Source organism: Vitis vinifera, chromosome 19 (genome assembly GCF_030704535.1).
Source record: "Vitis vinifera cultivar Pinot Noir 40024 chromosome 19, ASM3070453v1".
Lineage (NCBI taxonomy): Eukaryota > Viridiplantae > Streptophyta > Magnoliopsida > Vitales > Vitaceae > Vitis > Vitis vinifera.
The window spans coordinates 5,135,182-5,152,479 of record NC_081823.1 but is presented as its reverse complement, the minus strand read 5'-3'; the positions used below and the strand labels follow the sequence as shown (position 1 = coordinate 5,152,479).

At 31.4% G+C, this 17,298-nt stretch overlaps 1 protein-coding gene across 1 annotated transcript; it reads left to right on the top strand.

Annotated features, from left to right (window-relative positions):
- The first annotated feature begins 438 nt into the window (after positions 1 to 438).
- Positions 439 to 3,525, top strand: LOC100241877 ((-)-germacrene D synthase). The gene is made up of 7 exons (XM_002283034.4): positions 439 to 614; positions 1,345 to 1,618; positions 1,711 to 2,083; positions 2,168 to 2,386; positions 2,485 to 2,623; positions 2,747 to 2,995; positions 3,085 to 3,525. Exons 1-7 carry the CDS (start codon positions 483 to 485, stop codon positions 3,376 to 3,378), a joined length of 1,680 nt encoding a protein of 559 aa, XP_002283070.1. The 5' UTR covers positions 439 to 482; the 3' UTR covers positions 3,379 to 3,525.
- The last annotated feature ends 13,773 nt before the right edge of the window (positions 3,526 to 17,298 follow it).

Below are 17,298 nucleotides of genomic sequence, written 5' to 3'. Positions count from 1 at the left end.
TTAATATTTAATTTTCAGTTTTATCAAACATCACCTTATCTTTTAAATAATATTTAATAATTTTAAGAATTACAAAAAAAAATTACACTGATAAAAAAGTGAGGATAATATTTGAGAAATGGTCGTTTTTTATCTTTTTATTTATTTATTTATTATTGTTTTTATTTTCGAATTTGTAAGCTTTTCGTAGTCGGTTCACGATTTTTCTTTCCTTCTTTTATATTTTTCTTCTCTCGTCCTTTTCTTCTATTTCTTGGGGCTAGTGTAGGGCCAGATTGTGCGTAAGCCTAACAACAAATCCACCACGTTAAAAATTTAGAACAGAAGATACTCATGTTGCGTCTGCTCCTAAGCTATCTTCAAAAATCAGTGAACCAAAACAGGCCAGCTGGGTCCTTCCTTTAAATACCCCACTCCCAGACTCAAATACCTACACAAACAACTACAACACTTTCTTTCAGGGTTTCTTCTCCAACCAAAATATGTCTCTTCCACTCTCAGTTACAGCTCCTAGTCCAACCCAAAGGCTTAATCCTGAGGTGGCTCGCCGCAGTGCAAATTTTCGTCCTTGCTTTTGGGGTGATCGTTTCCTCACCTATACTCCTGATGATCCGGTAAATGAGCTTTCATAATTCATGGAAGCAAAAACATGTTATTTTCGGTCATAAGTTAGAGGTTATTTATGATTGTTTTTAAAAAATAGTTATCAGAAAACATGGTTGTTCTTAATATTATGCATCTTGAAAATTTAATTTAATTTTTTTATTTTTTGTATCAAAATGCTATGCACTTTTTGTTGTATTTTCAATTGTTTCTCATGATTTTTTTATTACTTAGAAAACACTTATCGGTTTATTATAAAAAATAATCTAGTCTGAAAAATAGTCATTTTGTAAAATTTAAGTATCGATATATCCGTATTTACCTATATTTCAAACATTGACAATAACTAAATAAAACTCTAAAAATAAGAGTATTCAAGAGAAAAAATAATTTAAAAATATATATATTTTTTTCCAAAAGCTTAATATGGAAAGGGGGGAAATAAACATCATCTTACGGGGAAATAAACATAAAGGAGGTTTTGATTCCATATTAGACAACCAACCAATTTTCTCTGTAAGGGACATAATATTAATCATGTTCCCAATACCCTCCCTCACAAGCAACCTTTTTTCTTTTCGGACTGAACAAATTGGAAAAGTAAATATGTGGCGACCTCCCGGAAAATTTGGTCTAATATTGGACAACCATTTTCTTAAAGTTAATTTCAGCTCGAAGTATGTCATTCACTCAGTCTAACATTTCTAGCATACGATTTGTTCATACAATTTACTGGTGCAGGTAACCCATGCTCGTAAAGTGCAACAAATTGAAGAACTGAAAGATGAACTGAGAAACGAGCTAAAAGCTACTGCCAGGAAGTCTTCACAACTGCTGAACTTCATAGATTCCATCCAACGCTTGGGATTGGCATACCAGTTTGAAAGGGAGATCAAAGAAGCATTAGAGGACATGTATCAAACCTATAATCTGGATGATGATGATAATGATGACCTGACCAATGCTTCTCTTCGTTTCCGACTTCTGAGGCAAGAAGGTTACCATATTCCACCTGGTAAAATCCCATGACCCATTGTTGTCTAAACATATATATGTCATCTGCAATTACATATCATCGATTGAATGGTCAACTTCGCTGATAAACAGATGTATTCAATAAGTTCAAAGACGACGAAGGCAACTTCAAGGAATCATTGACTGGTGACTTACCAGGCTTGCTAGCTTTATACGAAGCTACACATTTAATGGCGCATGGAGAAGCCATACTAGAGGAAGCTCTGGCTTTCAGCACTGCTCACCTTCAGTCCATGGCAACCGATTCAACTCATCCCCTTCCAGCACAAGTGACTCGTGCACTAAAGAGGCCTATTCGCAAGTGCTTAACAAGGGTGGAGGCAAGACATTACATTTCCGTCTACCAAGAAGATGGTCCGCATAATAAAACATTACTCAAGCTCTCAAAGTTAGATTTCAATCTATTGCAGTCACTCCACAGGAAAGAGCTAAGTGAGGTCACTAGGTAAGTTGCGGAACCAACAATATTCAGAAAGCTACATATTTGGCAATTTTCTTCACTCTGATAATCTGTTGATACATCTTTAAGGTGGTGGAAAGGTTTGAATTTTGCCAAAAAGATGCCTTTTGCACGGGACAGATTAGTGGAGGGCTACTTCTGGATATTGGGAGTGTACTTTGAACCCCAATATTCCCTTGCTAGAAGGATCTTAATCAAAGTATTAGCCATGATATCCATCATAGATGATATATATGATGCATATGGTACATTCGAAGAACTCAAACTCTTTACAGAAGCAATTGAAAGGTTTGATACATGCATGCCCATCAAAATTGTTGGCTTAATTTCCAAATTTCTAGTCAAATTTCAAAAAGTTCCAAGGATATCTGTTGCTTCACTTTCAGATGGGATGCCAGCAGCGTAGATCAACTCCCAGATTATATGAAGCCTTGTTATCAGGCTCTCTTGGATGTTTATGAAGAAATGGAGGAAGAGATAGCCAAGGAAGGAAACCTGTACCGTGTTCAATATGCAAAAGCAGCGGTTTGCCTCCAATGACCCTTCTTCTAGTTCCTTAACTCTTTCATAAATATTTTTTCTATCTTCAAAAAATATATTGTAAGCTAGCAGTATAATTAGTCTATTTGCAATATTATGTAAACTCAGATACAAAGGCAAATCCAAGCCTACTTTGTTGAAGCCAAATGGTTGAACCAAGAATATACACCAACATTGGATGAGTATATGAGTAACGCACTAGTAAGCAGTGGTTACTCTATGCTCATAACCACATCTTTTGTTGGCATGGGAGATATAGCAACAAAGGAGGCCTTCGATTGGGTTTTCAGCGACCCTAAGATGGTTAGAGCTTCATCTGTCATTTGCAGGCTCATGGATGACATAGTTTCCCATGAGGTATTACATCATTTATGCTGCTTCATGTTGTGTTGTACTAGCTCTAGCTCTATGTATCCTTGATTTTCTTCGCTTTTCTTTTTGTGCAGTTTGAGCAAAAAAGAGGGCATGTTGCATCAGCAGTTGAATGCTACATGAAGCAACGTGGGGTTTGTAAGCAAGAAGCATATGATGAGTTGAATAAGCAAGTAGTGAACGGATGGAAGGACATGAATGAGGAGTGCCTCAAACCTACACAAGTGCCCATGCCTCTTCTTACACGTGTTCTTAATTTCAGCCGTGTGATTGATATTTTGTATAAGGACGAAGATCAGTACACACATGTTGGAAAATTGATGAAAGATCTCATTGCTTCGATTCTCATTGACCTTGTGCCAATATGAACGGAGAGATGGTTCTGTATCATGCTCTATCCTATATGTCATATAAAAATATGATTAATAATGTGGGTCATGTATATTTTCCTATAATATTATAAGATCTGTACTCATCTTTTAATGAAGCTTATTGATATATGTCATATCTTATAATATCATCTTATCATGTTTAACATCATTTCCGCAATTGTTAGTTATCAAAATCTCTAGTTTTCCAAGAATGGTAATATAACATCAAAGGGTGCAATATTTATGTTCCAGTTATGGTGGCAAGAGCACTTGCCATGATGCAAATTCCAAGCAATCCAAGATCTCAGGGCTAAAATTTTCCCCTGTAGAATTTTTGGGTCCAAATTGACAATTAATCATCTAATTAACTTTATATTTAATTAAATAATTAAAATTTTTCAAAATTGGGATTTTATGAAAAGGTGGTGCTAAATCAGTCTAAAAAGATGAAGGATGATGGATCAATTTATACTAATTTTTATTTCCATTCTAAATATATCTTGGAAATATATTTATATTTACTAAGGTCCAAGAAGTTTAATAAAACAAACCAAATAATCAAAATTGTATCATTTATATTGTCTAAAATATAATCATAGAAATATTATTCTAATATGATAATAGTGAGTAATATAAGAGTATTTTCTTAAAAGACAATTAACTAGCTAATATAACATCCTTTTCCACAAAAATTACAAATGATACCGGAATTATTATTTGAAACTTCTTTCCCAAAATGATTTTTATAATACTTTTCATTTTTATAAAATTTTAAATACGTTTTTGACTTATTAAAATCATAGTGAAAATCTTTTGCCTATTTGAAAATTTCTCATGACATTATGTCAATCATCTCTTTTTTTTCTTCTCAAGAACATATTTTTCTTGAGACAACTTTTTCACATGTCCCAAACTGTTTTTCCAAAACATCAAGCTCATTTTGGAGAAAGACAACTTCCTTTTTTGAAAAAAAAAATTATATATTTTTGTGTCACATTTCTATAAATCAAGGTAAAGTTTTTCAAAAATGTTTTCTAATTCATCATTAATAGTTGAAGAATTTATCTCATCTTTATAGTCAATGTAAAGCATAAAACACATGTTAACAAACCAATTCTGCACATTTCTTACATGAAGTCTTTATCATTCTCATTCAATGTTGTTACAATTATTTTCTTCTTTCTAGTACTTAGGGTTTTTACTTTTAATAAAGTTTTTTCCCCTTTATATTTTCAAACTTAAAATGCTTTATGAATTTTGCGCACTTTTTCCATTGAATATTGGTCTCTTTTTACAAATTTAATAATTAAGAATATAAGTGACATATTAAATTATAAGAGCAATCTAGTATAAAAAGAGAAGAGATAGAGAAATTCCAAATACAAGATTTTATAATAGTTCTCACAATAATCTATATTCACTCTCCTCAAACTCCAAGTAAGATGCGAGTTTTACTATTCTAAGACTTTCAACCCAAGTTTCCAAGCTTTAGGTTAGATTATGGTTCGGAGGGACCTTTGCAACAATAAAACTAATATAAGTGAATGTTCCCATTTGACAAATGATAACTCCTATTTAATCACTTGGCATTTTTTATGAACCAATAAAATAGAAAAGTTATCAAAATAATAATGTATTTACAGAACATTTAAGAAAATAAAACAAATATGTTTAACAAACAACAAAATAAAATAAAGAGAGAGGAGGAACAAGTGTACCCTTTATAGTGCAATCCTTAATATAATGGTCCTCAACAACTCCCAAGATGAAGCCTAATAACACAAAAAATCTCAACCCTCTCACAAAATACAAAGACTACTTCCCCCTACCCTTTTTGTGAGCCCTAGGGTTTTTTATTCTGTAGGCTTCAGTTTGTTTGTCTCTTAGCCAAGACAATAACACCCGTGTAAACTCAGAAATCCAAATCGAAACAAAATAAACTGAAGCCCAATACGAAGCAGTAATCCAAAGCAATAAGGCTCAAGCTCAGTATAAACAAGTCTAATTCAAATCATAATCAAATACCAAGGCCAATATAACATGCAAAGCCCAAAATGCAAACAAGCCCAAACCCATCCAAAGTATTACAGGTCAAATAAAATAAGGAGTCAAAGCCTAAATAAATAAAATTCAAAGCCCATAATCCAAACTAAAATAAATCTAAATCATTACCCAAACCCATGTTAATAATCCAACCAAAGGAAGGCCCAAAACATATATGTCAAGCCCAAAACAAAAAATAATTACCATATAAATCAAAAGGAAACTTACCCAAATCTTTCTTCCCATGATGAAGAACAAAGCAGTGAGGTCGTGGTGGTGATAATGGAGGACGACCTTTGGTAATTAGGGCGGGGAGGAAGACAACTTGCTCACTTGGGGCTCTTTTTCTTTGGTTCCTCTCCTGTTTTGGGCTTGGTATTTTTTTGGTGAGAGAGTCTTGAGATTTTACCTGTATTTTTTTAGTTTTATCTGTGAAAGCTATTATTGTAGGAGGCTCAACTGTATAGGGTACTTTTTCCCCTCTTTTTATTTATTTCTTTTCATTCCAGTTTTGTAAATATAATTGTTTTTTCTTATACTAGTTCTTTATTCGGTTCGTTTTTTATTCATTTATTTTCAATTTTTTTAGCATAATGATTTTGTTGTATATGCTTTGAATCTTTTATTTATTTCATCTTATTTTTATTTGAATAGTTTATTTTGTATACTTTTTATGTATGGTTTAATTTCATTTTTACTATTAGCTATTTTCAATCACAAAATGTGTAAAAAGAACAACCAAAAACTATTTTTGGTAAACTAAAATGTTTTTTTTTGTAATAATTGTAAAATTGTTATAAAATATCAGAATTTGTCCCATTTGTGGATGATTCATATTAATGTGAATTTCTTTGTGACTTCTTATAAAAAAAGAAAACTTCTAATGAAATATTCATGACTTTTTTCTTCTCTTTCACTATATTTTCTACAACATGTTATCAACACGAGCATGATAGAAGAGCAATAGGCCATGGCAAAGGAACATGAGACTATAGCAAAGTCTAAAATCTTGTCTATTTTCAAGGACTCTTACATGATAAGGTGAGTCATAATATAACTTTTTATTTGTATTCTATAATTATTATATTCTTTAATTTTTCATGTTATCATCCAATTTTTCATAGTTGGAAGTTATGTAGAAGGAAAAAAAAAAAAAAAGACTAGTAGACAAATAAATGTTAAACTCATATCTTAAAACTATATGCTACAAATTAAAATTATATATAGTCAAAAGTTATATAATTATTATTCATGTTAAACTCATATAGCTAAAGGTTATATGTTATAAATTAAAATTAGCTTGAGCTATATAATTTTCACTCATAACCATAAGTACAAGGGTACATAGAGCTAGTACAAAACAACATGAAGCAACATAAATGATGTAATACCTCATGGAAAACTATATCATCCATGAGCCTGCAAATGATAGATGGAGAGCTCCAAGAAGAAGTTTTTGTGGCTCAGCCTCAGGGGTTTGTTCACCCCCGCTATCCTCACTATGTTTGCAAATTACATTAGGCACTTTATGGCCTGAAACAGGCCCCTAGAGCTTGGTTTCATAAGCTTCAGGTCGCCTTAGTTGATTATGGGTTTCAACCCTCACGTGCTAACATGTCCCTCTTCATTTACCACACTACTTCAGAGGTGTTTATTCTCCTTGTATACGTCGATGACATTTTGGTCATTGGAAGCAGTCAGAAACTGATCTCTCACTTCATCTCCTATCTCCATGATAAGTTTGCACTCAGAGATCTTGGCCCTCTATCCTATTTCTTGGGTATTCAGGCTCACCGTCAAGGCTCAATCTTGCACCTCAATCAGTAGAAGTATATTACAGACCTCATCAACCGCACTCACATGGAGAACTCCAAACCTACACCCACACCAGGTAGCCTTGGATGCACACTCTCTCAGTCGGATGGTGTGCCTCTATCAAACCCCTCTAAATATCGTCAAACAGTAAGGACTATGCAATATGTCACTTTAACAAGGCCTGATATTGCTTTTTCTGTAAACAAAGCATGTTAGTTCATGTCTAAGCCCTCCGATGTCCATTGGCTTGCTGTCAAACGTGTTGAGATATTAGGAATGTTTCTTATATCATTCTTTCCTTATATCATTTAGTGTTGAGATATTAGGAATGTTTAGATATTAGGAAAGTTGAGATATTATGAATATTGAGATATTGGGAATATTGAGATATTAGGAATATTGAGATATTAGGAAAGTTGAGATATTAGGATATTAGTTGTTATTTCCTTATATCATTATTTCCTTGTATCATTCTTTCCCATTCTTAGAATGGTGATTACCCTCTATATATACTCTGTACACGAACGAATGAAAATATGAATGAAAAAATATCATTTATCAATTTCAACATGGTATCAGAGCCATGGAACTGAAATCCTGGATATTTTGTCGCTATGGTAGTCCAACAGCGATCAACCATCCTAAGACAAGCCCTAATATTGATAAGTCAACCTTCAAATGCACTCAATGCAATAAGACTGATCCCACTAGTATGGATATCCCACAATTTCAAAGCAACGACTCTTGGTACGATCAGGAAAAAAATGAGGAACCGAGGGTTTGAACCATGGACCTTTAGATCATGTTTAGGTTATCAACACTTTGTTAGTAATGATAATAATCGTGATCAATGGAAGAAGGATTCCAAGAAAACCTCGACTGCAAATGTTGCCGAAATAAAAACAGAGACTAATGTTGCTGAGAAAACCTCTGCATTGGTAGCCGCTACAGATCATGGTGGTAAGTTTTTAAATACTTTTACACCTGTTATTAATAGTGCATGGATAATTGATTCTGGTGCTACAGATCATATGAATTTTGATTCTAGACAGGTTTCACCCCTTAGACCTTCCTCACAAAAAATTGTTTCCACAACCAATGGTAACACAACCCCAGTCATTGGGGAAGGATCCTTAACTCTTACTGATACTTTGAATTTGGATTCTGTTTTAGTTGTTCCATCTTTAGATTACAATCTTTTGTCAGTTTCTCACATCACTGCAGCCTTATCTTGTATTGTCATTTTTTGGCCTGAATTTTGTGTGATTAAGGACATCCAAACAAGACAGACGATTGGTTGTGGTTTTAAGCGGGGAAAACTCTATTACTTGGACTTGCAGTCAAAGGATTCAAATAAGTTGCAACAAGCCTTGATGGCAGATGGATCTGAGGAGGAAAAGAAAAAATCTGAAATTTGGTTGTGGCATCGACGTCTGGGACATGCTTCCTTTGGTTATTTAAAAAAATTGTTTCCTAGTTTGTTTGCAAAAAGTGATATTTCTGGTTTCCGTTGTGATATTTGTGAATTGGCTAAAAGCCATCGTGCTTTGTTTCCATTAATTTTAAATAAAAGTCCGTTTCCTTTTATGGTTATACATTCTGATGTTTGGGGTCCATCCAAAGTCCCAACTTTGAGTGGCTCACGTTGGTTTGTTACTTTTATTGATGATTGTACCAGAATGACATGGTTATGCTTGATGAAGACCAAAGATGAAGTGAACTTGTTGTTTCAAAATTTTCATAAAGTGATTGAAACTCAGTACAATGCAAAGGTTCGAGTTCTGCATAGTGATAATAGTGGAGAATATCAAAGTTCTGATCTTCAAAAGTATTTGGAAGGACATGGCATCATTCATCAAACTACTTGTTCCAATACACCCCAGCAAAATGGAGTCGTTGAATGAAAAAATTGACACTTGTTAGAGGTTGTTTGTGCTTCCTTGATAGCAGCAAAAACACCGATATCTTATTGGGGAGAAGCAATCACATCTGCCGCATACTTGATCAATTGGGTACTTTCTAGCTCAATTAACTTTCAAACACCTCTCCAAGCTCTTACTAATGTCGTAGTTGCACCAACTGTCCCAAATCTACCTCCTCGTGTTTTTGGTTGCGTGGCATTTGTGCATCTATACAAGCACCAACGCACCAAGTTAACTTCCCATGCATTGCAATGTGTGTTTGTTGGATATGCATTGCACAAAAAGGGATATCGATGTTACCATCCTCCAACTCGACAAATGTATATTACAATGGATGTGGTGTTTCATGAAGATTCGATGTATTTTTCATTTGAGTCTGAACTTCAGGGGGAGTACCGTAAGGAAATTCAGACTCTTGATTATGATTATCATATCTCTGAGGAAGATGAATCTGGACAATCTGAACTAGTGAACCAGGAAGTGGGTGAGTTGGATATGAGTGGTCAACAATTTGGGTCCGAAGATGTCTTCACTGAAATACCAAACCAATCGTCGTCTGTTGAGGGTGTTCTTAATTTGGAACCTGATCCATTCATGAAACGGTTACTACACCGTCATAATAGAGGTATTCCTAAACCCACATATGAACCTGAATTGTCTACCAATGTCAAATATCCCATGAACAACTATGTGTCTAACCATCGTTTGTCTGAATCAAATAAGTCATTTGTAAATCAATTATCTACTGTAGCTATTCCTAACAGTGTGCAGCAAGCCTTAGCTGATCCAAGGTGGAAAGCAGCCATGAATGAAGAGATGAAATCATTGCAAAAGAATGAATCATGGGAACTCGTAGAATGTCCACCAGGAAAGAAGCCAGTTGGGTGTCGTTGGATCTATACTGTGAAGTACAAGGTAGATGGTAGTATTGAACGATTTAAAGCAAGATTGGTAGCAAAAGGGAACACTCAAACTTATGGAATTGACTACACAGAGACATTTGCACCTGTAGCTAAGATCAACACAGTTCGAGTATTATTGTCTTTAGCTGCAAACCTAGATTGGCCATTACAACAATTCAATGTGAAAAATGTCTTTCTGCATGGCGAGTTATCTGAAGAAGTATACATGGATCTTCCACCAGGATGCATGGTGCCAAAAAAGCAATGTCAGAAGGTGTGCAAATTGAAGAAGTCATTGTATGGGTTGAAACAATCCCCGAGAGCATGGTTTGGAAGGTTCACAAAGTCAATGAGAGCTTTTGGCTATCGTCAAAGTAATTCAGATCACACTTTGTTCCTGAAAAAGCAACATGGTAAGATTACGACACTCATCGTATATGTGGATGACATGGTAGTTACAGGAAATGATCCTGAAGAAAGAAAAGCTCTGCAAAATTATCTATCTAGAGAATTCGAAATGAAAGATCTAGGTCCTCTGAAATACTTTCTTGGGATTGAAGTTTCTCGATCAAGTGAAGGAATTTTTCTATCTCAAAGAAAGTATGCCTTAGATCTTTTACAGGAGACTAGAATGTCGGGATGTCAACCTGTTAATACACCAATAGAAAAAGGTCTGAAATTGTGTGTTGAGCCTAATCAAGTATCAACCGATAAGGGAAGATACCAAAGATTTGTGGGGATATTAATGTACTTAGCTCATACAAGACCAAATCTTGCGTATGCATTGAGTGTAGTGAGTCAATACATGCATAATCCTGGAGAGCAACATATGAATGTAGTCATGCATATTTTGAGGTATTTGAAGAATGCTCCTGGAAAGGGAATTTTGTTCGCTAAAAATGTTGATCATCAGAGTATAGAAGTATATACTAATGCTGATTGGGCCGGTGCAGTGGATGATAGGCGATCTACATCTGGTTACTTTACCTTTGTAGGTGGTAATCTTGTGACATGGAAAAGTAAGAAGCAGAATGTCGTCACTCGTTCAAGTGCAGAAGCGGAATTTAGAGGTATGGCTCTAGGACTTTGTGAGGCATTATGGCTAAGACTCCTCTTACAAGATTTAGGTTACCTATCTAGGCAACCAATCCGATTGTTTTGTGACAATAAAGCCGCATGTGACATTGCTCATAATCCAGTACAACATGATCGTACAAAACATGTCGAGGTGGATAGATTCTTCATTAAGGAAAAGTTGGATGATAAGATTGTGGAATTGCCTAAGATTCGATCAGAAGATCAATTGGCCGATATCCTTACCAAAGCTGTTTCAAGTCAAGTGTTCTCAAAATTTTTAGACAAGTTGGGCATGTGTGACATCTATGCACCAACTTGAGTGGGAGTGTTGAGATATTAGGAATGTTTCCTTATATCATTCTTTCCTTATATCATTTTGTGTTGAGATATTAGGAATGTTTAGATATTAGGAAAGTTGAGATATTATGAATATTGAGATATTGGGAATATTGAGATATTAGGATATTAGTTGTTATTTCCTTATATCATTATTTCCTTGTATCATTCTTTCCCATTCTTAGAATGGTGATTACCCTCTATATATACTCTGTACACGAACGAATGAAAATATGAATGAAAAAATATCATTTATCAATTTCAACAAAACGCATTCTCCGATATTTAAAAGGAACACTTAATCTTGGTCTTCATTTTCAACCTACCACTTCTATGGAACTTTAGGGATATAGTGATGCTGATTAGGCATCTTGTCCCGATGATCATCGAAGCACCAGCGGTTACTATGTCTTTATCGACTCAAATCTTATCTCCTAGTCCTCCTCCAAACAAAGCTTGGTCTCCAAGAGCAGTGTCAAATCTGAATATAGAGGGTTAGTCTCCCTCACAACTGAGTTGGTGTGGATTCAGTCACTTCTTCAAGAGCTTTGCTTACCCACCTCTCCACCCATCTTATGGTATGATAACCAGAGTGCAGCTCATCTCGTTGCTAATCCAATCTTCCACTCTCGATCTAAACACATAGAATTGGACTTGTATTTCATCCGAGATAAAGTTCTACACCAAGAGCTTCATATCTGCTATGTGCCTTCAAGTGACCAGCTTGTTGATTTACTAACCAAACACCTACCTATTTCCCAATTTTGTAGTCTCTGTAGCAAGCTCACAGTCACCAACCCGCCTCTGAGTTTGAGGTGGGGTGATAACCAAACCTCCTAACCACCTCTCTCACAGTTGTAACATATTTCAACCGTGTAACATATCAAAACCACCTCATGTAACTATATATAAATACGTTTGTAATCTTGATTCTCATCTTAATGAAAAATAGTTCAGTTCATTCTCTTCTTCTGCATATTTCTTCAAAGGTGATATATGAAAAACAACAAAGACATGACTCATAATATATTGGTTTTGTTCTATCATTTTTTAAATGATTAGATCTATTTTTTGAGTTCCAAATTATTTTGAAAATTTGTTAAATCCATTAATAAATTCTTAAAAATATGATCATGTACAAAAAATTATAATAGAGTCATTATGAACCAATTTTTATTCACAAAGTTACGGTGTTAATGGGTTTATTATTTGAGTTTCAAATTATTTTTAAAAATAACTAAACTCATTAATGAATTCAACACATTAAGTTTTGTTTAATTTAAAGCTTTGCCTGGTTGAAAAAAATAATAATAATGATTCTATGTAAAGGAAAAACAATAGAGTTATTTTAGACCAATTCTTATTTATAAATTTCTTGTATTGATTGGATCGTTGTTTGAGAATTAAGTTATTTTTAAAAATTATTATAAAATCGTTAATGAATTCAACGCATTAAGTTTTGTTTAATTTGAAATTCATTTATCTAGTGAAAAAAAAATCAAACAATAAAAGTTCTATTTAAAAGAGAAACAATAGAGTCATTCTAAACTAATTTTTATCTATAAATTTTTTGTATTAATTGATTTACTATTTGAGTTTTAAATTATTTTTAAAAATTACTAAATTCATTAATGAATCCAACACATTAAGTATTGCATAATTTGGAGTTTATTTACCTAATAAAAAAATTATATATATATATATATATATATATATATATATATATATATATATAAAGAAAAAGCTAACCCAAACATTTAGAATAAATTTTGGTCTATTGAGTTCCAAGACATTTTAGTATTAATTAAATCAATTTTTGAGTTTCAAATTATTTTTTAAAATTAATAAATTTTATTTGTCAAATACAATTTGATTTGAAAATTGTTTGATTAATGAAAAATTTTAGAAAAGTTAATAGAATTTTTAAAAAGTAGATGTAATTTGAAGGGATATCATATTTTAGGATTTACTGTATTGGTATCAAATCATGGAAAGAAAAAAATAATGATATCATGTTCAATTCTATTTGTTTTTTATGTTTTTTAAAAATTTTCTATGTTTTCATTTTGTTTTTAAAAACTAATGAAAACAAGTTCTACTTATTCTACAAAACTTGTTCTCTATTTCTCTTTATTTTTAGAAAACAATGGTAAAATAGTATTAGGAATTTTTAAAAGCGGATTTCTATTTTAAAAAAAAATGTTTTTAAATTATACAACCAAACAAACTTTAAAATACAATAAAATTGGGAAAGGTAGAAAGAATGTGACAATTCTTCACTTTCTACCTCCCAAATTTGTCCTTCTTTGAATTAAAAAAATAAAAATAAAAATCTATTTCAAATGAATATGATATTGTTTAAAAACACTAATTATACTTAGAATTAATGGAAATGATATACAAAAATTAAAAACTTAAAATACTAAAAAATTGAGGAGAGCACAAACCTCACAATCTATATTTTTAAATGTAATTTTAAAAAATTGATTGTTGTAATTTGTTTTTTTTTTTTAAATAATTTAACCATTAGGAAACATTTTGAATTCTCTCTCAAATAAATTTGACTCTTTTAAGAAAGATTATGATGAAAGTGTTTTTAACGCTTCTATCATAAACACTTTTAAAAAAAATCAATTGATATTTACATATAAATCAATCTAAATGCTTTCAAAGTGTTTTAATCATATATCACATAACAAAACGAAAAAAAAAATATTTTTTTTTGAAGGAAACGCTAATTAAGTATTAAAAAAAATACTTTTAGTGACTCTACAAATTTTTAAATAGTTTTAAAAAACTTTATAAAATATATAATTTTGGCAACAAAACAAAAAAAAAATTTAATATTACCAAATGCTTCTAACATTTAAAAAATATAACCAAATCCTCTCTTTATATTTTGACAATTTTAACAATTTTATCATCATTTGGATCTAAAATATAAAATCATTTGGTATATGACATATGTTGAAATTTATATAGGTGAAGGGGAATTATGACTTTGTTTTTTTTCTTTAGAAAGACACATTGTTGTTTCTTGATAGACACAACTTATTTTAAAGGATGTGTCTTGTATCTAGAAGATGCAACATCTTTCAAATAATATGTTTGATGTCTTAAGATACAACCCTTCAAAAGATGTGTCTAGTACTTTAAAGACACATCTTTTCTAATAAATCACCAACAAATATATAAATAAGGACCCTTGATGACATTATTCGTTCATTCCTCCCTCCCCGGGCCCGCCTTTTTCTTGTTTTGGTCATTCAAGTCCTTAGTTTCAAGTCTAATCATTTTCTTTTTTTGCCAAAAAATGATCTGATTGTCAATAAACCATAAGCACATAAAAAGGACAAATTCATCTTAAGAACATAAAATCAAACTCTAACCTCGACTAACCTTATTTATGAGTTTCAATTTTCAACTTACTTTATTTTATTTGTATGTTTATTATGCACACTTATTATCTATGTATTTTCAAGGATTTAGATAACAACACATACCCATAAAAACCTATTCCAAAAGAAAAAAAATCACTATCAATAAAAACCTATTCAAAAAGAAAAAAAAATCACTATCATAAATAAAACTTTCTTACCTCGCAAAACATTTACTCCTTTTAAGTGAGACTAGTGATTGTCTATCTTCATTTGCGTGCTAATATCATATTGGAAATTCTCAATTTGACACTGGGTTTGGTTTCACAGGTTTCACATGGGTTGAATATACTTAAAATTAAGAAATGAAATAATTGAGAGCTTTTAAGTCTTAAATTGTTTGCTTGAACTTGTAACACGTAAGCCACTTTCCACCGAGTTTAAGACCAAAATAATATATTTATAAAAAAAAATGATAAGAATAGTATCCATTTGAAAATATTTGTCAAAGTAGTCTTCTTTATCCACGTAAGCATCCACATAGATTTTAAGTGTAAAGAACCACCGTTGGTAACTGTGGTTTTAGAACTTACAAAAATTTCCTTAAAACCACAGTTACAAACTGTGGTTTTACAATTTCTCTTAGAACCACAGTTACTAACTGCGGTTTTAAATTAAGTTTCCTTAAAACCACAGTTACAAACTGTGGTTTTACAATTTCCTAACTTTACAATTATTTTTAATTTGTTCCCATTTTAATGGTGTTATAATTTTAATATTATTTTTAAAATATTTTTTTTATCAAAACAACCATAAAACCACAGTTATTCAAATTAGTGATGTTATGTTATTCACATGTTTCCTTGATAATTTAAACAAATAAAACTCAAATGCATCCTAAAGTCTAAATGAAATAAATTCTAATTAAATAAATTATTACAACCACTACCTATTTTTCTTTCATATAATTAAAAAATTATACATTTTAACCCAGACATAAGTTCAAATCATACTTAATAATAAATAACCTAAAATCATAATCACTGACATTAATTTTCATATGAAAAGATAAAATTTTAAAATAATATAAACAATTTCTTTAGTTATTTTAAAATTTAAAAATAATATGAATAAATAATTTTCTTTAGTTCATATGTGAAAATATTTGTAAAACAAATAAATATTTTATTTACTATAAATATATAAATTTTTATGGGAATGCATGTAGACCAAATTATTTTCTCAAATTTTCAAGGAAAATATGAAAAAATAAAGATAATATATATATATATATATTTTAAAACAGTCGTAACAAAAAAATTTGTGAAAAGCAAAATTCGAAAATCCCATACTTTTTTATACATAAGTCCCCTTAAAAATATTTGTGAAAATTACAACATAATTGTAATTTTGATAAAAAAATATTTTAAAAATAATATTAAAATTACAACACCATTAAAATAGATGTGAATTGAAAATAATTGTAAAACCACAGTTACTAACTGTGGTTTTAAGGGAAATTGTAAAACCACAGTTTGTAACTGTGGTTTTAAGGAAACTTCTTTTAAAACCGCAGTTAATAACTGTGGTTCTAAGAGAAATTGTAAAACCACAGTTTGTAACTGTGGTTTTAAGGAAATTTTTGTAAGTACTAAAACCACAGTCACCAACGGTGGTTCTTTACACTTAAAATCCATGTGGATGCTTACGTGGATAAAGAAGACTACTTTGACAAATATTTTCAAATGGATACTATTCTTATCATTTTTTTTTACAAATATATTATTTTGGTCTTAAACTCCTTTCCACCTAAGTCAATGATCGAGCAGCAAGGAAATTATTATTCAAATTGATATGATAGGATGTGAATGGCATCACGATTTAAGTGTGCAGCAAGGATATAGCTATCACTATTTGAGGACATGAGGTGACATGGCATGTCATTAGTCATTACTATATGTTCCCATGAGTACATCGTGGCGTGTTGGATTCTCCTTTTTAAACTTTTATTTCCAAATTACAAATTATTAATTATAATAGATACTTTTATTTATAAAAATAATAATAATAATAACAATAATGCTTAGTAAAAACCAGTAAAAAATAAGTAAATATTACCAAAAAAAAAAAAAATCATTATCTCAAATTTTAATAATTTTTATAATAAAATTTTAAACTATAAAATAAATTTTTATAGTTTTTTATTAGAGTATTTATATTTTTTTTAAGAAATGTAACTGTTTTTCTTTTTTAATGATAAAAAAATACATCATATCAATCACGTTTCCTTCTTGAAGATTGAAATGTATGGTGCAAAGGACAATTCTTAATAAAACTCTGTATTCAAATTGTTTGAATAAAAAGTTATTGAATTTTGGTAACAAATGTATGTGTGTTAAACCCATTTTAAACTCGTTTATTTTTTTTTAAACCCTTTTCATTGGG

Coding starts and splice junctions, on each gene's coding strand:
- LOC100241877 (XM_002283034.4), top strand. CDS start 483: ATGTCTCTTCCACTCTCAGTTACAGCTCCTAGTCCAACCCAAAGGCTT. Junction 2,084..2,167: donor GAGCTAAGTGAGGTCACTAG/GTAAGTTGCGGA, acceptor TACATCTTTAAG/GTGGTGGAAAGGTTTGAATT. Junction 2,387..2,484: donor TTTACAGAAGCAATTGAAAG/GTTTGATACATG, acceptor CTTCACTTTCAG/ATGGGATGCCAGCAGCGTAG.